The sequence below is a fragment of the Aquarana catesbeiana genome, linkage group LG01, assembly GCF_042186555.1.
Source record: "Aquarana catesbeiana isolate 2022-GZ linkage group LG01, ASM4218655v1, whole genome shotgun sequence".
NCBI classification, from domain to species: domain Eukaryota; kingdom Metazoa; phylum Chordata; class Amphibia; order Anura; family Ranidae; genus Aquarana; species Aquarana catesbeiana.
Genome location: NC_133324.1, coordinates 250,103,035 through 250,125,575, shown reverse-complemented (window position 1 = coordinate 250,125,575; position 22,541 = coordinate 250,103,035). Strand labels below are relative to the sequence as shown.

Below are 22,541 nucleotides of genomic sequence, written 5' to 3'. Positions count from 1 at the left end.
TGACAGGAGAGTCGGCAGCGCGGGAAGCGCTCGTTTTTTTTCAAAACTCGAGGGGGGGCGGTAGAGGAGGGGGCGGGACGTCAGCACAGGTGCTTAGACTCCCACTCAGGCCAGCTGCAGGCTATTAGAAGCACTCTGTACAGGTGCACACAGCCTTCTGAGAGACACAGAGCTGACGGTCGCATGTAAGGTGGGACACAGGCATTCTCCTAGGCAGCATTTACTGAAGTAACACCAGACTGAGCATTGGGTAGCAAGGCTTTTAGCCAGACTACATCGCTCAGCGGGCAGTGTTCATTTGTATACCTCACACCTTGTTGCTTTGCACTATGGGTAGAAGAGGTTCAAGCACCCCAGGAACCAGAGACACTAGGGGATCTCGTTCAGGTTCTGAGGGCCCCCTGTCGGCAGCATCCTCCCCCCCTAAAGATGGGCCAGGGACGGCTAGCCAGGGAGAGCCATCGGGGTCAGGGGCTACACCTGCTTCTGGCACTTCAGCCCCTGTATATATTACACAAGAGGTTTTTTCCTCAACCATTAATGGTCTAGAGGAAAGATTAATGGCCGTGATTACGTCTTCACTCAGTGGAAGAAAACGCACTAGGCTTTCCTCTGTTCCCCAAGACCCTCAGACAGAGGAGCTCTGGGATAAAGGAGATGAATCCCTTTCAGAGGATCGGGATGGGATGGATGATTCCTCTTCGGAGGATTCAGGTGGAGAGGGACCCTCTGCGACTTCCCAAGAGGAGAAAGTCTTAGTGCAGATCCTCACTGGATTGGTCCGCTCCACATTTAAGTTGCCCATACCTGAAACTGCTAAAGAATCCTCTTCTGCTTTGGGGTCACTGAAACCTTTCCAAGCAGCACATGCTTTTCCTGTTCATACTTTACTTGAAAAGCTTATTTATTCTGAGTGGGATCACCCAGACAAACGTTTTTTTCCGCCGAGAAAGTTTTCAACACTTTATCCGATGGAAGAAAAGTTTATTAAAATGTGGGGAATACCGGCTATTGATGCCGCCATTTCCTCCGTAAATAATAGCCTGACTTGTCCTGTAGACAATGCTCAGATGCTCAGGGATCCTGTAGATAAAAGGATGGAATCCCTATTGAAGGATGTTTTCTCCTTAGCAGGATCAGTGGCCCAACCTGCAGTAGCAGCGATTGGAGTCTGTCAATACTTAAGAGACCATGTTAAGCAGGTCATCAAAGTATTACCTGAACAGCAGGCCCAGGGGTTTGCTAACCTTCCAGTGGCCTTATGCTTTGTGGTTGACGCCATTAGAGATTGTGCAAACCTCCCGTCTTTCACTGGGGTTGGTGCATATACGTAGAATCCTATGGTTGAAAAATTGGTCAGCCGAAGCACCATGTAAGAAGCTACTGGCTGGGTTTCCATTTCGTGGTGCAAGGTTGTTTGGAGAGGACTTGGATAACTATATCAAGAGAATCTCTTGTGGGAAAAGCACTCACTTACCTGTCAAGAAGAAGAGTAAGCGTCCCTCTTTCAAACGGACTCTTTCCCCAGCGCCGGGGGCTTCCGCCTCCAGGCAGTCTCGACGGCCGCCTCCATCGGGGTCCAGAGACAAGAGTCAACCCCAGGGACAAAAGAAGTCCTGGGGAAAGAAGCCTACTAGGCAAAACACTAAGACCTCTGCATGAGGGGGCGCCCCCGCTCACTCGAGTGGGGGGAAGACTGCGACAGTTCTCAGAGCTCTGGCACGAGGACTTCCAGGACAGATGGGTAGTCTCCACGGTAACCTTAGGGTACAAGCTGGAGTTTCAGGAATTTCCTTCTCCTCGGTTCCTCAGATCAAATGTTCCCAGAGACCCAGAGAATAAGCAGTCGCTCCTTCTAGCGTTAGAGCGACTTTTGTCGCAGGAGGTCATTATGATAGTTCCCGCAAAGGACCAGGGATTGGGCTTCTATTCCAACCTTTTTACGGTCCAAAAGCCAAATGGGGATGTCAGGCCCATTTTGGACTTAAGGGATCTGAACCGATTCCTAAGGATTCAATCCTTCCGCATGGAATCAATTCGAACAGTAGTTCCCACCCTGCAGGGAGGAGAATTTCTGGCATCAATAGACATCAGAGATGCATATCTGCATGTGCCCATTTTTCCTGCTCATCAGAAGTTTCTGCGCTTCGAGGTAGGAGGGCGCCATTTCTAGTTTGTGGCTCTGCCTTTTGGGATAGCCACTGCACCTCGAGTGTTCACAAAGATCTTGGCTCCTCCTCTGGCCAGATTAAGGGCTCAGGGTATAGCTGTCATAGCATACCTAGACGACCTGCTCTTGATAGACCGGTCGGTAGCCTCTTTGAATGGAAACTTGAGGACCACGGTCAGGTATCTAGAACACCTGGGTTGGATCCTCAACTTAGAAAAGTCTTTCCTAAAACCAGTAAGAAGACTGGAGTATTTAGGTCTGATTATAGATACAAGCCAGGAGAAAATATTTCTACCCCAGGCAAAGATCACTGCTTTGAGAGAGCTGATTCTGACAGTAAGGACCAAGAAGGGTCCCTCAGTCCGCCTTTGTATGAGGCTACTAGGGAAGATGGTGTCTTCATTCGAAGCAGTTCCCTATGCTCAGTTTCACTCAAGAATGCTGCAACACAGTATTCTGTCGACCTGGAACAAGAAGGTTCAGGCATTAGACTTTCCGATGCACCCGTCGCTTGCGGTGCGTCAGAGCCTCAATTGGTGGCTCATACCCGAAAACCTGCAGAAGGGGAAATCCTTTCTACCGGTTACCTGGACGGTGGTAACAACAGATGCCAGTCTGTCAGGTTGGGGAGCAGTTCTGGAACAGGCTGCGGTCCAAGGGGTATGGTCCAAGACAGAGAGGACCTTACCCATCAACATTCTGGAGATCCGGGCGATACATCTAGCTCTAAAAGCCTGGACTATCAGGCTACAGGGTTGTCCGGTCAGGATCCAGTCCGACAATACCACAGCAGTGGCTTATGTCAATCATCAGGGAGGCACCCGGAGCCGAGCTGCTCAAAAAGAGGTGAACCAGATCTTAGTCTGGGCAGAGATGCATGTGCCATGCATATCGGCAGTTTTCATCCCGGGAATAGAGAATTGGCAGGCGGACTATCTAAGTCGCCAGCAGTTACTTCCAGGGGAATGGTCTCTGCATCCCAACGTCTTTTGGGCCATATGCCAAAGATGGGGGGGTTCCAGATGTAGATCTCTTTGCATCCCGATTCAACAAAAAGATAGACAGATTTGTGGCAAGGACAAAAGATCCTCTTGCATGCGGGACGGATGCGTTGGTGATTCCGTGGCATCGGTTCTCACTGATTTACGCATTCCCGCCTATTCTGCTACTACCACGACTCCTTCGCAGGATCAGGCAGGAAAGGAAGTCGGTACTTCTGGTGGCCCCCGCTTGGCCCAGAAGGACTTGGTATGCAGAAATAGTAAGGATGACGGTGGGTTCCCCGTGGACCCTACCGGTACGCCCAGACCTGTTATCTCAAGGTCCAGTGTTCCATCCTGCCTTACAAACGCTAAATTTGACGGTTTCGCTATTGAGACCCACGTTCTGAAGAGTCGTGGGCTCTCAGGTCCTGTCATATCTACCTTGATTAATGCAAGGAAGCCAGCTTCCAGGATGATTTATCATAGAGTCTGGAAGGCTTATATAACCTGGTGTGAATCCAGAGGTTGGCATCCCAGGAAATATGTCATAGGTAGAATCCTTGATTTTCTACAGATGGGATTAGAGATGAAGCTGGCCTTGAGTACCATCAAGGGCCAGGTTTCTGCTTTATCAGTATTTCAGCGGCCACTTGCTTCGCATTCTTTGGTCCGAAACTTTATGCAGGGGGTGATGCGTCTTAATCCTCCGGTTAAAGCGCCCCTAAACCCCTGGGACTTGAATTTGGTCCTGGCTGTGTTACAGAAACAGCCTTTTGAACCAATAAGTCAGATTCCTTTGGTCTTGTTGACAAGGAAATTTATTTTTCTGGTGGCCATCTCTTCTGCTAGAAGAGTATCAGAATTAGCAGCTCTTTCCTGTAAGGAGCCTTATTTGATTATACACAAGGATAGAGTGGTACTAGGCCCTCATCCTAGTTTTTTACCGAAGGTGGTTTCTGATTTTCATTTAAACCAAGACATTGTTCTACCTTCCTTTTTTCCAGATCCCTGTTCTCCGGAAGAGAGATCTCTACATTCGTTGGATGTAGTAAGAGCAGTTAAGGCCTATCTAGGGGCAACTACTCAGATCCGCAAGACGGATGTTTTGTTTGTGCTGCCAGAGGGTCCCAATAGAGGACAGGCAGCGTCAAAAGCTACCATTTCTAAATGGATTCGACAGTTGATCATTCAAGCTTACGGTTTGAAACAGAAGATTCCTCCGTTTCAGATCAGGGCACATTCCACAAGGGATATTGGTGCTTCTTGGGCAGTGCATCACCGGGCCTCTATGGCTCAAATCTGCAAGGCCGCAACCTGGTCTTCACTCCATACATTCACCAGATTCTATCAGGTGGATGTGAGAAGGCATGAGGATATCGCCTTTGGGCGTAGTGTGCTGCAGGCAGCGGTACAGGGTCCTCAGGTCTGATTGCACCCTACTTGGTCGTGGTTCCCCCCCCTCAGGTAGCATTGCTCTGGGACATCCCATCAGTAATTACTGTGGCTCTGTGTCCCGTGATGTTCGAGAAAGAAAATAGGATTTTTTAAAACAGCTTACCTGTAAAATCCTTTTCTTTCGAAGGACATCACGGGACACAGAGGTCCCGCCCCTCTTCTAATACACTATATTGCTTGGCTACAAAACTGAGGTATCCCTGCAAGGGGGAGGGATTATATAGGGGGTTGAACTTCCTGATAGGGTGTGCCAGTGTCCAATCACCAGTGATACCTATATAACCCATCAGTAATTACTGTGGCTCTGTGTCCCGTGATGTCCTTCGAAAGAAAAGGATTTTACAGGTAAGCTGTTTTAAAAAATCCTATTTTTTTTCTACAGGGCCTTTGCTTTCATAAAATATATAATGTTTTAGGAGTTTTGGGTAACCTTAAAAAAAATTGCACATATTAAAAGCACCCATTTTTTAAGTGCATGTAGTGTAAGTACCTACATTTGACTTAATATCAACCGACTGCTGTCCCAGTACAGCAAAGCTCAGAGTGGAAAAGGAAGAAGCCGCATAAGAAGCCAATCGTTTCCTGTACCAAAAATAAGCATGCTGATTGGAGGAGAAAGCAAAGTGACAAAAACGGGTCATAGCTTTGTTGCTTTTAAGGGTTACTAAACCCCCCCCCTTTTTTTTTTGTGTTTTTTTGTTTTTTTTGTTTTTTTTGTTTTTTTAAATGACAAACATATCATACTTGCTTCCACTTGCTTGTGCAGTTTGTTTTGCACAGAGTGGCCCCAATCCTCATCTTCTGGGGTCCCCCAACGGTGCTCACGGCTCCTCCCACATCGGGAAACCCCCTAGAAGCGCTCTCCTTGGTGAGGGTCCCCGTGCGGGCGCGCTCGCGAATCCAGCATTTGCGTCCATAGACACAGAATGCCGGAATCGGCCCCACCCTCCGGCGCCTGTGTCATTGGATTTGATTGACAGCAGCAGGAGCCAATCGCTGCTATCAATCTATCCGATCAAGAGCCGAGACAACGTGCAGAGAGGTTGAGCGCGTCTCCATTGTGGCAATTGCGAGGCTCAGGTGAGTAAAACTGGGGGGCTGGTCAATGACAGAAGTTTTTTCACCTTAATGCATAGGATGCATTAAGGTGAAAAAAATACGAGGGTTTACAACCCCTTTAACTGGCTGTTTAGAAGTTAGGGGTGGGTCCATGACAGCCTGGGCTCAGAGGAAGTGGGTTGAATTCTGCTGGTCATATTGTGACCCTGAAAATTAAGGACATCTAATGGAGAAAAAGTACTGCGGGGGGGGGGGGGCAGCTTCAGATTGAAAGTAAATTTTGCAGTAAAAATTTATTTTTTTCTTTTAATGGGCTGTTCATGTTTTATGCTTGGAGTCCTGCTTTAACTACTGTATTGACAGCACTTGTAATATAGGAAAGGAATATTTGCAAACTCAGAATAGCCTAATGTACATGTATAGAGGCATCAGAGAATGCTCCCTGGGAAAGCTATGCAAATAACCCTTTTCCCAAAGAAGAAAGTACATTTGAGGATTGGGAGTTTTACATAGCAGGCCTTTGCTGGACCAGAACACCTATTCTTGGGCCGAACTGTTTGGGCCTCTGGGCCACAAGCACAGAATCATTGACTCTGGTCAGCATGCAGAGTGAAGGAATACATTGTGCAGGAGGGAAACATAAATATGTAAATTTACGTTGGTATATGGGATGTGTTCTGACATTGTAAAAAAAAAAAAGTGTGCTCTGTAAACACTAACTGCCATATTTTTTTTATAGGTGATAACAAAATTGGGCTCCTACACCAGTATTCTCTTGTCAAGCCCCACGACCATGCTTAAATCATGGGCCAAGTAAGTAAAATTTACTCTCAGATAACCACACATGTCATTATTCTTTTTTACAGCTTGTAATAGATATTATCTTGGTATGAAGTTGTACTGGCCAAAAGCTTGGTAGTAGACACCCAAAGGCCATATCACAAATGATTTTCTAATAGTGATATACGACGTGCTACAGAATTACTCTCCTTAGTGTTTTGATGATAGGAGACCTGATTTCATGGGCAATAGGTGGTCTGAATCGCAGCAATTTATAGCTCAATTGCTGAGTAATTTCTCTTTTATGCATTAAAGGGCACAACTTGAGGATAATTAAGCAACATAGGGTCATACTGCTGCCTACAGGAAAAATGGACACTAGGCACATAGATAACTGAAGGACAACTCCCTTGGTGCTTTAACCACTGCTCAGTTTTGCTTAGTGTCATTAACAGAATGGATGCCTCCTTCCTTTCTGCTATATTGTCGACAGCTACTGGTAGATTTAGGCCCAGTTTTGCTTAGCCTACAAGCGCAGGTTTTCTAAGTTCCTTAGGTACAGTAGAGTTCTATGCTCTTTGTAATGGCCCTGAAATCAGCAATGACCACCAGTCTGTATTCCAGTTTACTTTGGATTCTGCTATTCAGGTAAAGCCAGTATTTCTGGGGATTTTGTGCAGATTTATTGTAACCAGAGCTACATCTGTCCCTGTTTCTGAAGACTCACTGTTAATGGCTACCAGGCTATGCTTGGTCAAGGAAAGGTTTCCCTTTTTTGCATTTGGGCTCTGTTTGTAACTTCCTTCAGAAGCAACTGTAACTGACTGGCCTGTATGGTGAGGGGAATTTATTAGTGGGAATGCTTTAGCAGTCCCACTATTGTTATTCGTTTTTATTAATGGGACTGCTTTAGCAGTCCCACTATTGTTGTTCGATTTTATTTAATTAGTGGGACTGCTTTAGCAGTCCCACTATTGTTGTTCGTTTTTTTATTAGTGGGACTGCTTTAGCAGTCCCACTATTGTTGTTCGATTTTATTTATTTTTATTATTTAGTGGGAATGCTTTAGCAGTCCCACTATTGTTGTTAGATTTTATTTATTTTTATTTCTTTATTATTCCGTACGTTTTTTGGCTCTGCGTAACTTCTGCATACTTTTAGCTATTAAAACCATTCAACTATTAAAATGTTCATCTCTTTCAGCTGATGGGACTTTTTCAACTTTTTTTTTCTGCTATTTATACTTTTTAAAATATTAAGCTTTTATCACTTTTTTTTAACATTGAAGTCAATGGGAGCATGCTTCAGATCCTTAAAATCTTCTTCCGCTCTCAAAAGTTTCAGCTCCTTCATACTTTCACCTACAGACGCCAAACAAACTTTAAAATGTTCACAAAATATTCAGCTATCTGGCTATATCTTTTCAGTTTGATATCTTTTACAGTTTTTGTGAAAAAGCTTTTTGTTTAGAGGTCATTTCAGGAAATTTTAGCCATTAATCAGAGTGTACTGTGCTGCTTTTGTTGCCATGGTTACCAAAGCTTCTGTTATACACAGGGGGGAGGTGGCTGGAGCATCTCAGCTCTGACTACAGAGCCCGGGGGAGGGGATAGACACACCATGTACTGATTTATAATAGAGGAATATGATTGGGCAGTTTTGATTGGGCAGTTTTGATTGGGCAGTTTTGATTGGGCAGTTTTGATTGGGCAGTTTTGATGGGGCAGTTTTGATGGGGCAGTTTTGATGGTGGCAATATAATGGGGCAGTTCTGATGGTGGCAATATGATGGGGCAGTTTTGATGGTGGCAATATGGTGGGGGAAGTTTTGATGGGGCAATTCTGATGGGGCAGTTTTGATGGTGGCAAAATGATGGGCAGTTTTGATGGGGCAATTCTGATGGGGCAGTTTTGATGGTGGCAATATGATGGGGCAGATTTGATGGTGGCAATATGATGGAGCAGTTTTGATGGGACAATTCTGATGGGGCAGTTTTGATGGTGGCAATATGATGGGGCAGTTTTGATGGGGACAATTTTAATAGAGCAGTTTTAAAGGTGGCAATTTGATGGGGGTAGTTTTGATGGGGCAATATGATGGGGGCAGTTTTGGTGGCAATATGATGGGGTAGTTTTGATGGGGACAATTTTGATGGGGCAATTTTGATTGGGGCCGTTTTAGCTATTCAGCATTCCCATGCTTTTTCTAGTTTTTAATTTTATTATTCCGTACGTTTTTTGGCTCTGCATAACTTCTGCATACTTTCAGCTATTAAAACTATTCAACTATTAAAATGTTTATCTCTTTCAGCTGGTGATGGGACTTTTTCAACTTTTTTTCTACTATTTATACTTTTTAAAATATTAGGCTTTTTAACACTTTTTTTTAACATTGAAGTCAATGAGAGCATGCTTCAGATCCTTAAAATCTTCTTCCGCTCCCAAAAGTTTCAGCTCCTTCATACTTTCACCTATAGACGCCAAACAAACTTTAAAATGTTCACTGGCTATATCTTTTCAGTTTGATATCTTTTACAGTTTTTGTGAAAAAGCTGTTTGTTTAGTGGTCATTTCAGGAAATTTTATCCATTAAACACAGTGTACTGTGCTGCTTTGTTGCCATAGTTACCAAAGCTTCTGTTATGCACAGTGATGGGCGGTGGGGGAGGTGGCTGGAGCATCTCAGCTCTGATTACAGAGCCCAGGGGAGGGGACAGACACACCATGCACTGATTTATAATAGAGGAATATGATGGGGCAGTTTTGATGGTGGCAATATGATGGGGCAGTTTTGATGGGGACAATTTTGATGGTGGCAATATGATGGGGGCAGTTTTGATGGTGGCAATGTGATGGGGCCAGTTTTAACAGGGCAGTTTTGATGGGGACAATTTTGATGGGGCAATTCTGACGGGGCAGCTTTGATGGCAGTATGATGGGGGCCGTTTTAGCAATTCAGCATTCCCACGCATTTTCCCCAGGAAATGCATTTTCTAGTTAGTGGGACTGCTTTAGCAGTCCCACTATTGTTATTCGTTTTTATTAGTGGGACTGCTTTAGCAGTCCCACTATTGTTATTCGGTTTTATTTATTTTTATCTATTTTATTATTCCGTACGTTTTTTGGCTCTGCGTAACTTCTGCATACTTTCAGCTATTAAAACCATTCAACTATTAAAATGTTTGTCTCTTTCAGCTGATGGGACTTTTTCAACTTTTTTTCTACTATTTATACTTTTTAAAATATTAAGCTTTTTAACACTTTTTTTTAACATTGAAGTCAATGAGAGCATGCTTCAGATCCTTAAAATCTTCTTCCGCTCCCAAAAGTTTCAGCTCCTTCATACTTTCACCTATAGACGCTAAACAAACTTTAAAATGTTCACAACATATTCAGCTATCTGGCTATATCTTTTCAGTTTGATATCTTTTACAGTTTTTGTGAAAAAGCTGTTTGTTTAGTGGTCATTCCAGGAAATTTTAGCCATTAAACAGAGTGTACTGTGTTGGCTTTGTTGCCATGGTTACCAAAGCTTCTGTTATACACAAGGGGGGAGGTGGCTGGAGCATCTCAGCTCTGATTACAGAGCCCCGGGGAGGGGACAGACACACCATGTACTGATTTATAATAGGAATATGATGGGGCAGTTTTGATGGTGGCAATATGATGGAGCAGTTTTGATGGGACAATTCTGATGGGGCAGTTTTGATGGGACAATTCTGATGGGGCAGTTTTAATGGTGGCAATTCTGATGGGGCAGTTTTGATGGTGGCAATTCTGATGGGGCAGTTTTGATAGGGCAATTCTGATGGGGCAGTTTTGATAGGGCAATTCTGATGGGGCAGTTTTGATGGTGCAGTTTTGATGGGGCAATTCTGATGGGGCAGTTTTGATGGTGGCAATATGATGGGGCAGTTTTGATGGTGGCAATATGATAGGGCAGTTTTGATGGGGTAATTCTGATGGGGCAGTTTTGATGGTGGCAATATGATGGGGCAGTTTTGATGGGGAAATTCTGATGGGGCAGTTTTGATGGCAATATGATGGGGGCAGTTTTGATGGTGGAAATATGATGGGGCCGTTTTGATGAGGCAATTCTAATGGGGCAGTTTTGGGGCAATTCTGATGGGGCAGTTTTGATGGTGGAAATATGATGGGGCAGTTTTGATGGGGCAGTTTTGATGGTGGCAATATGATGGGGCAGTTTTGATGGGGACAATTTTAATGGAGCAGTTTTAAAGGTGTCAGTTTTGATGGGGTTAGTTTTGGAGGTGTCAATATAATGGGAAAGTTTTGATGGGGCAATTCTGATGGGGCAGTTTTGATGGTGGCAATATTATGGGGCAGTTTTGATGGGGCAATTCTGATGGTGGCAATATGATGGGGAAGTTTTGATGGGGCAGTATTGATGGGGACAATTTTGATGGGGCAATTTTGATGGTGGCAATATGATGGGGCAGTTTTGATGGGGCCAATATGATGGGGCAGTTTTAATGGCATTTTGATGGGGGCCATTTTAGCAATTCAGCTATTCAGCATTCCCACGCATTTTCCCCAGGAAATGCATTTTCTAGTTATTATTTATTATTAATTTTATTCCGTACGTTTTTTGGCTCTGCGTAACTTCTGCATACTTTTAGCTATTAAAACCATTCAACTATTAAAATGTTCATCTCTTTCAGCTGATGGGACTTTTTCAACTTTTTTTTCTGCTATTTATACTTTTTAAAATATTAAGCTTTTTAACACTTTTTTTTAACATTGAAGTCCAATGGGAGCATGCTTCAGATCCTTAAAATCTTCTTTCGCTCCCAAAAGTTTCAGCTCCTTCATACTTTCACCTAAAGACACCAAACAAACTTTAAAATGTTCACAAACTATTCAGCTATCTGGCTATATCTTTTCAGTTTGATATCTTTTACAGTTTTTGTGAAAAAGCTGTTTAGTGGTCATTTCAGGAAATTTTAGCCATTAAACAGAGTGTACTGTGCTGCTCTTGTTGCCATGGTTACCAAAGCTTCTGTTATACACAGGGGGGAGGTGGCTGGAGCATCTCAGCTCTGATTACAGAGCCCGGGGGAGGGGACAGACACACCATGTGCTGATTTAAAATTGTTGAATATGATGGGGCAGTTTTGATGGTGGCAATATGATGGGGTAATTCTGATGGGGTAATTCTGTTGAGGTAATTTTGATGGGGGCAATTTTGATGGGGACAGTTTTGATGGTGGCAATATGATGGGGCAGTTTTGATGGTGGCAATATGGCGGGGCAGTTTTGATGGTGGCAATATGGCGGGGCAGTTTTGATGGTGGCAATATGGCGGGGCAGTTTTGATGGTGGCAATATGGCGGGGCAGTTTTGATGGTGGCAATATGGCGGGGCAGTTTTGATGGTGGCAATATGGCGGGGCAGTTTTGATGGTGGCAATATGGCGGGGCAGTTTTGATGGTGGCAATATGGCGGGGCAGTTTTGATGGTGGCAATATGGCGGGGCAGTTTTGATGGGACAATTCTGATGGGGCAGTTTTGATGGGACAATTCTGATGGGGCAGTTTTGATGGCAATATGATGGGGGCCGTTTTAGCAATTCAGCTATTCAGCATTCCCACGCATTTTCCCCAGGAAATGCATTTTCTAGTTTATCTATTTTCTTTTAAGTAGGAATTCTTTATGCCTTTACAGGCTTGTATTCTAGGCAGTGCATTTATTGTGCTTAAATTTATCCTTGTAAACCCCTCATTTTTCTCTCCCTTGAGCTATACATTTCAGTAATTTTTAGGGCAGCCTGTTGCTGTACTCTAACGGCCATCCTTTTGTCTCGGCCTGGATCTGCTGAGCACTTCAGTGAATGTGTGCAAACATCAGCTGCCAGCCTCTTTCTTTTATCTGGTTCCACTCCACTGATGCTGTCATAAAAGATAACTCTTTCTCTGGGAGTGAGGTGCCCTCTGGACACTGCTGACTATATAGAAGTCTCTACCACTGTGTGGACAGCAGTATTTTCCTGCAGGTACAGTGGGGAAAATAATGATTTGATCCCCTGCAGATTTTGTAAGTTTGCCCACTTACAAAGAACTAAGGGGTCTTTAATTTTTATTATAGATGTATTTTAAATGAAAGAGACAGAATATGAATCAAAAATCCAGAAAAACACATGATACAAATGTTATAAATTGAGTTGCAGTTCAGTGAGTAAAATAAGTATTTGATCCACAAGCAAAACATGATTTAGTACTTGGTGGAGAAACCCTTGTTGACAATCACAGAGGTAAGACATTTCTTGTAGTTGGTGTCCAGGTTTGCACACATCTCAGGAGGGATTTTGGTCCACACTTCTTTACAGGTCTTCTCAAAATCCTTAAGCTTTCTTGGCTGTCGCATGGCAGCTCGAAGTTTCAGCTCCCTCCATAAATTTTTTTATAGGATTATAGGACTCGCTAGGCCACTCCATGACCTCAAAGTGGAGCTCCAGTCCCGTCCCGTCCCTGCCCAACCCCCCCACCCCCCCAAATTACTGCAGCTCCTGACTTTTACTACTAAGTACATACCTGTCCAAGGATTCCACTGTGTCCATTCTTGCATCGGCTCTCATGTGCTGGCGCCGCCATCTTGGGTAAGGGAAACCAGCAGTGAAGCCTCATTCACAAGCTCCTACTGTGTAGTTCTGGGCTGATCCATCACTTTTCTCATGATCATCCTTACCCCATGAGGCGAAATCTTGCATGGAGCTCCAGGCCGAGGGCGATTGATGGTTATTTTGTATTTCTTCCATTTGCCAATAAGAGTCATCTTCTTCTCACCAAGCTTCTTGCTGATGGTCTTGTAGCCCATTCCAGCCTTGTGCAGTCTACAATCTTGTCCTTGACTCCTTTGACAGCTCTTTGGTCTTGGCCATGTTGGCGAGGTTGGAACGGAAGAAAGAGATTCTGTGGACAGGTGTCTTTTTATACACAAAATGAGTTGCCATTAGAAACACCTTCTTAAATTGACAGGACTAATCTCTGTAGCCAGTCTGTGGGAGCCAGAATTAGTGTTGGTTGGCAGGGGATCAAATACTTTTTTTACTCACTGAACTGCAACTCAATTTATAACATTTGTATTGTGTGCTTTTTCTGGATTTTTGGTTTCTGCAGGGGATCAAATAATTATTTTCCCCAACTGTATGTTTAATCAATTCTGTCCTCCCAAATCCCCAACCTTCCCGTGCACATGCACCAGGGAGGCGCATACAGTGGCATCCTGAGCAACCCAGCTCCGAAGTGCAGATGTCGAGGGGAGCTGCAAATATGTGATGCCAACAGGAGGGCAGGAGAAGCTCTTTAACAGAAAAAGAACACATCTTAGCAAAGATGATGGTTTCTTCTTAAAACAAAAAACAAAGCGCTGGCATCAAGATGCATGCAGGTACCAAGTGCTAGATTCTGTCCACTGGATCCTAAGCATTAGTCCGTGTCCCAAGTCCCCTGCACTGGAAGCAGTAGTAATTCATTCCACTTTAAAATATGATGATTTCACAGTTCCTTTTCCTAACAGGTTATCTGGGCTTGGATCTCAAAGTCCCAAACATTTCAACAAGGTGTTTCTCCATCATCCTTATTGGATATATTTTTGCTCTTTCTTGTTGCTTAAGGACCCCACTGACAAGCATCTGGAAGCCATTTCTCTTTTAATTTACTTCTTGGTTGGCTCTGTTCTCATCTTCGCATTTATTTCCGACACTTTGGCTCACTGGTCTTAATCGCTGAGCAGGGATATGGCAGCTGCAGGGTTTTTCTGTTTAGACCTTCAGGGCAATCTGACTTAAGTACTGGTAGACAGAGCAACAGTATATGACTGTTATGACTATCCTTTGTTGGAGGTTAGGGAAGAACGCATGGGTATGTGAGGTAGTATCCAAAAATAGTGTGCCCCAGTTGTCTTCCAGGACAGCCTGTAGGACATAGAGCTCCTTCTACCAGGGCAGGAAATACATTGCCAGGTTAAAAGGAGGTCCAAAAGGCTCTTTTCTCAGTTTAGTGTTTACTCCATTCAGAGGAGACATGTTGCTTTCGGAATATAGTGAGAAGAGTCTAGTCTCTAGACCAGGGGTAGGCATCCTTTTGAGAGGTGGAGATCTACCTGAACAACATGAAAGAGATCAAATATCCCTGGGGTTTTGCCACTGAATGTAACTAGCAAGGCCTAACTAAATTGTGAGGAAAAATATAATGACCTTAAAAATGGACAGTGTCAGTTGAACAGTGGATGGTATTTTATTATTTTACAATTCTATTTTTTATTATTCTTTTATTTTTTTTAAGCAGCCCTATTGGGAGGTCTTTGGTGAAATGGCAGGGATCTAAATAGACCCCTGATGTCTTACTTTTGAGATCGAGAAAGGAGATTGCGGACAAAGTCCTCAACCTCCATCTCTTCAGCATCAGCTGCACAGAATGAATAAACAGTAATAGCTCTGTACAGTTTTGCCAAGACAGACACTTTAAGGTAAGGTAGCTACCAAACTTCATTTTTATTTCACTAAGTTTGTGATGAGTGTAATTTATTTAAGCTTTGTTCGTCAGTGGGTTGCTGTAGTGCACCAGACCATTAAAAGAATTGTTGCCACTAACCTTATGGGCTGAGAAAACCATCTTTTACTCATTCTAAATTTTCTATGTCTTACTTCACTTAATACAACTTGAGAGTACAAGCATCACCTGGCTCCCGTCCTTTTTTCGATCATCCCCCACCTGCAGCTTTTCCTTTTCAGCCACACAATGCTGGTTTATGCATGGGTCTTGTCCTACAACCTTCCAAAGAGGCCATATAAATACCACTAGATAGTAAATACTAAAAATGAATTTTGTGTAATTTGATTAGTCTGCCTGGTTTTTGTATAGTTACTGTTTCCTGATAGCATTAGCAGTTCACTGAACTTGTCTGTTTTATAAAAGCGCATAATTGGTCAACGGTTATCCTTTTATGGGTGAAAAGTACACCCTTGTATTAATGATCATAGTTTTTCTTTCTATACGGGTTAAAATACATTTTAAAAACATATTTTTTTATTTTGGTTTGGCATAAAGGACCTTTGCCTGTGGTGTTTAAAGTTAGCCAATCCCTGACTGCTGTGTGAAGGGCTAGCTACTCCCAGACTGCCGTGTGAAGGGCTAGCTACTCCCAGACTGTAGTGTGAAGAGCTAGCTACCCTGTAACTGCAGAGTGAAGAGCTAGCAACCCTGTGACTGCAGTGTTGAGGGCTAACTACAACCTGACTGTTGTGTGAAGGGCTATGCTTTACTTAAGCACTAAGATCCTGCAGGTAATGCATATATCAGATTTGTTTTTGGTTTTTTAAGGAATTTTATCAAAAGAAAATATAGAGGTGAGCCAATTGCATAAATATGGTGTGTGCTCGTGCTTGCAATGCAGACCATATTCTTTAAAATAACATTTCATTTTAATTCCCTATAGACTACAACCTAGAACAGAAGTGTTACTAAAAGCTTTGGTTTCGGAGAAGGCAGATAACCTCTCTTCACTACTGGCCGCTTGGAAAAAGGACCCAAAATGTAAGTAAATGGTGCTATACATTTGTATTTTGAAATGTGTGTGTCTTCTAAGAATAAAATAGAATATATATTCCCGCGCTACTATACAGTATAGCTGTTTAACTGCTGCAAACACAGAAAGGGTCAGTCCATAACCACAAAGTAAACAAAATATATAATGGATGGTGTTGCGCAGTTATTAAAGGTAAATAATCAAACCAAATAAATAAAACAAAATTACTGAATGCCAACTAGACGATATATATTGAAAGATGTCCAAACAGTGAAAAAGTCATTGCAGTGCTGAAGATAGCAGTTTACACGTGATAAATTATGCAAAATAAATAACTGAATAAACAGTCTTATGCAGTGAAAAAATCAGGTGCTGGATTCCCTCTCCCACTGAGTGCAGGTATAACATATAAAGTGACTTGTCCTCTTTTGTGCAAACACATTGTGCAAATAAATGCAAAGTGACTTGTCCTCTTCTGTGCAACACATCTCAGTGTAAGATGGCCTCTTACCTTACGGCTGTAAGGTAACAGCGTATATACTGTATATAATAATGGAGATCAGTAGTGTTCGCAGTGCTGGCTCCTTTTATCCTGATAACACGCTCACAGTGTAATGGCATGTATCTGCTTCTTTGGGGCTGGTGTTGGCAATGGTATTTCTCTCCCAGTGAGTATATACACACACAATATAAAGGAAGAAGAAGGGGGGATTCTGGATAGTGTAGTATTTAGATCCAATATTTTATTGTTAAAAAACAGCTAAAGTACTCGCATCTCTATACATGTTAAAATCAATACACCACGAGCGGCGAGCTTGTACGCTGACATCACTTCCGGTTCCTGTCTGTCCCAACATTTATTGTCACGGTTACGTGACTTCATCAGGGGGAAAAGACTGGCACTGGAGGTGTCTTTAAATAGGTTAAGCATTTAGCTAATTGAGCGGCCATTTTCTTGTAGCTCAATGTTAAGGAAGTGATGTAGTGGCCATGTTTGAGTGGATTCTCCTACATAACAAGTATCGTGGCCATTTTCTGATGGTGTGTCTTCTACTATACATAGCCTACTTAAAAAAAATAATATTAAAAATCTGCTTGCTTTCTCACCCACAGATTTGCTGCATGCCTTTTGTCAGTGGATTCCTGAAGCCGTACATGGAGACTTATTTAAAGTTTGGCCACCAGTCACCTCCTCTGATTGAGCTCTGCTCTTAAGCTGTCCATAGAATGAATACTGACAATACTTGTTGAAGAACCTTTGCCTAGAAGTGCCTTAAATACTCAGTATTTAGTCAAGATCACATTGCCCACACTGTATCATATTCTGTTCACCAACATACTTTTTTAATGGATATCATACATTGTTACAATGTAACTAAGTTCTTATTGGTTTTTGTGAAATTTCTGTATTATAATCTGCACATGGCCATCAAGGCCCCATTGTGATGGAGTACATACTGTAACATATGTACATACTGAATTGAAATTAAACATTTATAACTAAGTATATTTTCTATATTTGTGTGGATGCAAACCAGACTATATTTGGTTAATATGTGTGTGACATAATAGTGTATCTTTACTAAAGGCAAATATACTGTGCACTTGCTCCAGAGCTTAGTAAATAAGGTAAAACTTCACTTTGCAAGTATACTCAATCACATTCAAGGAAAATAAAAAACAGCATTTTTGTTTGTACATGATTGGACGATCGAAACCAGCAGAACTTCCCCTCATTTCAAATCTTCCCCTCAGATCTAGAGCAAATGCACTTGCAGTGCACAGTGTTTTTGCTTCAATGTGTGGTTCAGCAGGTATCTGCCTTCTGCATCTGTCACAATGTCTCAGGCAGATTACAAATTTTATTCACCCATCCTTCTCCAGAGCTTAAAAATGTCCTGCCTCTTCTCATACTCCCAATACTCAACTGGAACTAACTTTTGTTACAACTGTCAAAGCTAGCCCATGAATGGGCGGAACTATTGCATGTTAGCTACATGTTAAAACTGAATAAAAATGATTGAAACTAAAAAATACACACAGAAATGCACCTAAATATCGACCAGTATTAGCCTTAAAAAAACAGTTTTTCTCTGGCAAACATGTAAGTGTAGTTCATGTGAATTGTATTGCAAAGGGGGTTCTCTCTCAATGGAGTATAGACCCCGCCCTCCCCCTTTTTTAAGGGCCAGAGAAGTTCTCTAGGGAGTAGCAAACAACTTGTGTGCCTCCCAGATAACTTTTTCCTGCATTTAGATTGTCCTGCTTTAAGGGCTCATTCAAACGGCAGATTAGCGTTGTCCTCTGTTGCATTTGCATCCATCTTGGAGCTGTGTGCAGGCAGCCCATAGAAGTGGATGCACACACACTACCGGCACGGACAAAATCATGGTCATGGTTTGACATGCGGACAGGAGCCGGGTGCATGGATGCAGAGGCTCTGTGTATGGTACATACAGGTACATGATTTTGTTTTCTAATGGCCTGGGAGTCCATACACTCTGTCCTCAGTGCAGATCAGTATGCTGACCCTGATAGAATCACAGGCTCAGCATTACTGGGCTCCTGCCAAGCCAATGTGCTTGATTATCTGCAGTGAAGGGCAGGGGAGACATTGGGGGGGTCTGTGACGGGAGGGCCCGTGGAACTCAGAATACATCTTATGTCTAAGTCACCCTGTGCTATCCTGGCACAGGGTGAGTGAGAAAATATATCTTGGACTACTTAAAATGGGACAGTAATATTTGTCCACAATATCTCCCAGGATGTATGTAGAGACTATTATTGGTTTGGTTGATTCTGAACTCAACCTGTTAATTGAATGAGCTGATCACATTGTCCTCTATACAATGTAGGAGACGGGACGACTCCTATTGGAGCTGCTGCTATTGTGAGAAGGTGTCCGGTGATAATTAACTCAGTCTGGGCAATAGGTCATGTCTCAGTCACCTAGGCTGTATAAAGGATTAGTTAATTAGCTCATGTTAATTAGGTTACAGTTGTATTGTTAGAGGAGGTTCCAACGGCATATAAAGTCTTGTAATTTTGATTCTAAATAAAGTGAGTTCATGTTAGCAACAAGCAAGTGTCGCCTTGTTTTGTGCTCAGAGAGGTTGGAATATGTGACAGGGTCTAATAGACCCCCGCTGCTATCACATACAGGGCTTGTTAGCCACCTTGTGATATTGTGATAGCAACACAGCTAAATTGAATAAAAATTCAAAATGTTTAAAAAAAATGAATAGTAATCCCATCGCCCTGCACACAACCACAAATGCGCACATGTATGTAAACTGTAATTGCTCTGGAGCATACCCCAAGAGCTTGCAGGTTGCAGGCAGGGGGGGGGGGGCACCTATCAGAGTGGAGAGGGTTGGTATTTGCTCCCTGAGGCTGGGTTTACATCTAAGCCGCATGCATCTCCATTCATCATTTCAAGTCCGATTTCAGCCTGAATTTTTGGCTGAATTCGGACCTGAAACGGACCAAAAGATGCACAGGACTCCTGTACAATTCGCACCAGAGCCAGTGCAGCAATGTGTGAACTGGCTCCATAGAAAAAAATAAAACGGGAAGGGGATCACCGCTCCAGGTGGAAATGTGGATATAGAACTCTCCTTGGAACTGGAACACCAGGTGCCGGCTAAGCATATAGCAACATGAGGCAAAAAGAAAGTTCTGGACAGTCGCACTCCAGAAAATAGCCTTTATTTGTAAAAAGTTCAGCAGATACAAGCCGCAGCAAAAAATGGGACAAACGAACTGACGCGTTTCATACTTAACAGTGCTTAGTTGTAGCTTATGACTAAGCACCGTTAAGTGTGAAACGCGTCAGCTCATTCCCATTTTTTTGCTGTGGCTTGTATCTGTTGGACTTTTTACAAATAAAGGCTATATTCCGGAGTGCGGCTGTCCAGAACTTCCTTTTTGCCACAGAAAAATAAAACAGTCTTGAATTAGGAGCAAGGTGGTGGTGGTGGAGGAGGATAAGCAGATTTTTGCTTTTCAGGTGAATTTCTTTATCTGCAAACTGCTGTTAATTAATTTTGAATTTGTCACAGCCATAGTGATACATTGTGTAAGTGGTGCAAATAAGAACTACCTTAAGAACATGTTGAAACTGTTGCAAGGCTTTTATGAATTACTCACAGGATTTTCCAACTTACCCTTTACCGTCAAAGATGTGTCGCAAAAGCTTTAGTGAATTGCCCCCATTATGTTTTATTGTACAAGATGATGTTAGAGAGCTGCAACCAGCTCAGTGATGGTAAGGAGATGCTTTAGGTGACCAGATGTATAGTGAGCAGGAAGCCCTCTGGAAGCGAACAGTACAGTTGCCCATACAGTAGAGATGGATTGAAATTCAGGTGGTTCAGCATGTGGGTGGGGCAAGGAATGTGGTACCCGGAGAATGCACACAGAGTCCAAGGAACGTGCACTTAGAGCAGGGGTCTCAAACTGGCAGCCCTCCAGGTGTTGCGAAACTACTCTGTCTGCGGGAGTCATGCTTGTAACTGTCAGCCTTGCAATGCCTCATGGGACTTGTAGTTTCGCAACAGCTGGAGGGCCGCCAGTTGAAGACCCGTGACTTAGATAGTCTTGCATAGGATTCCCGAAAACAACTTGTGGCATCCAGCAGTATCTGACAGAGGAGGTAACTAGAAGTCGGTCTGGCAACAGGACACCTGGATCTCTCTGCATGACTGCTGCCCAACAACACTACCTGTGCAGGGAGGTTGAACTGCACCTGCCCACAAGCAGGAACCAGATACATTTTTTTGGGATCAGGTAATTTTTATTGAAGGTTTTCCATTTTCAGATACAGAAAAATACAGTAACATTGACCAAATAGTCAAAGAATAACAAAAGACTGAAACAAATTGAACATAAAATAATATAAAAGAAGATATTGTGCATTCTAGTATTATTACAAGACATACCTCAGTATAACAAACGTTAAGCGAAAGTGCACATAAATCCCTTACCAAGGAGCTAACGCATTTACACCTGCCCAACCACAGAATTACAATTATGAAAATATTTAACCCAAGTACACCTGGCAGAAGAAGCACACCTGCCCCTTAATCATCATTTGATGGTAATAAAGTATGTGTCGACTCAGTAGAGGACACCCATAAAGACCACGTTTTCTGAAATATTTTCAGAGCAGACCAGCCAACATGGCCGCTATGCATTCCAATAGGTTTCCTAATCGGACAGAACATGAAGTCAGCAGCGGACATCCTCTTACACCCAGGCAAGCAGGCAGAAGGTGGAGATGCCCATCTTGGTACATCCCACACTGCTCAGTGGCAAACTGATTATATACTGAAATAGACTGTTTCACTCTGTCGCGATGAAATAGTCTATTTCAGTATATAAGGTGAGTTTCCTGCTAAAATAAGTGTGAAATTTAAGACTTGCCTGGGTGTAAGAAGATGTCTGCTGCCACCATCGTGTTTTGTCACATTAGGAAACATATTGAAACGCATAGCGGCCATGCTGGAATGCACAGTGCATGCGCAATAAGCAATTTTGTTCGCAGTGTCACTTCCCTTGCAATTTCTCATGGGTAGCAGTATTCTGATAGAACACCGGTACAAAGGGGGGGCCACTAGGTGATTTTTTTTTTTTTCGGAGTTCAATCCTGATATAATGGTTTTATACATATTTTCACAAGTTATGTATCTTTGTGCCATGTCACACTAGCCAAACACTTGCTGGCGGGAACTCACCTGAGACAGAATTACTAGTCAGTGGCATATTTAGAGGGGTGCTGTGGTTGCCTGACACCATGCAACAGCACCCACAGAGAGTTGGCATCTGCTCCTTCCCTGATAGTGGCATTTCAGAGCCACAGTAAAGCTCCTTCCCCACTTTGGTCATATGGCACAGCAGAGGAGAAGACTAACCCTAGCTCTGAACTGCTGCTGCATTTGGTCTGGTGAGGGATCTGTACTGGGAGGATGGAGGTGTGTGTGACTGTACTGAGAGGAAGGGATGTCTGTATGGGGGAAGAGTCTGTACTGAGGGTCTGTGCCGGGGGAAATATTATTTGTGCTGGGGGGCGGAGGGGTGGCATCTGTACTGAGGAGCTGTGCTGGGGGAGGGGGAGTCTGTACTGAAGGGATGTGCTGGGGGGGGGGGAGTCTGTACTGAGGGGCTGTGCTGGGGGGGAGTCTGTACTGAGGGGCTGTGCTGGGGGGGGAGTCTGTACTGAGGGGCTGTGCTGGGGGGGGAGTCTGTACTGAGGGGCTGTGCTGGGGGGGGAGTCTGTACTGAGGGGCTGTGCTGGGGGGGAGTCTGTACTGAGGGGCTGTGCTGGGGGGGGAGTCTGTACTGAGGGGCTGTGCTGGGGGGGGGGAGTCTGTACTGAGGGGCTGTGCTGGGGGGGGAGTCTGTACTGAGGGGCTGTGCTGGGGGGGAGTCTGTACTGAGGGGCTGTGCTGGGGGGGAGTCTGTACTGAGGGGCTGTGCTGGGGGGGGAGTCTGTACTGAGGGGCTGTGCTGGGGGGGAGTCTGTACTGAGGGGCTGTGCTGGGGGGGGG

General features: G+C 43.7%; 1 protein-coding gene across 2 annotated transcripts in view; it reads left to right on the top strand.

Moving 5' to 3' along the window:
• DHX37 (DEAH-box helicase 37) overlaps positions 1 to 17,497 on the top strand; it is a 114,864-nt gene extending 97,367 nt beyond the window's left edge. For both annotated transcript variants that reach the window (XM_073627880.1, XM_073627889.1), the window contains exons 26-28: positions 6,407 to 6,480; positions 15,904 to 16,001; positions 17,107 to 17,497. In XM_073627880.1, coding sequence (XP_073483981.1) covers positions 6,407 to 6,480; positions 15,904 to 16,001; positions 17,107 to 17,195 — 261 coding nt within the window. In that variant the 3' untranslated portion in view covers positions 17,196 to 17,497. The remainder of the gene's footprint in view (positions 1 to 6,406; positions 6,481 to 15,903; positions 16,002 to 17,106) is intronic.
• Positions 17,498 to 22,541: the final 5,044 nt, after the last annotated feature.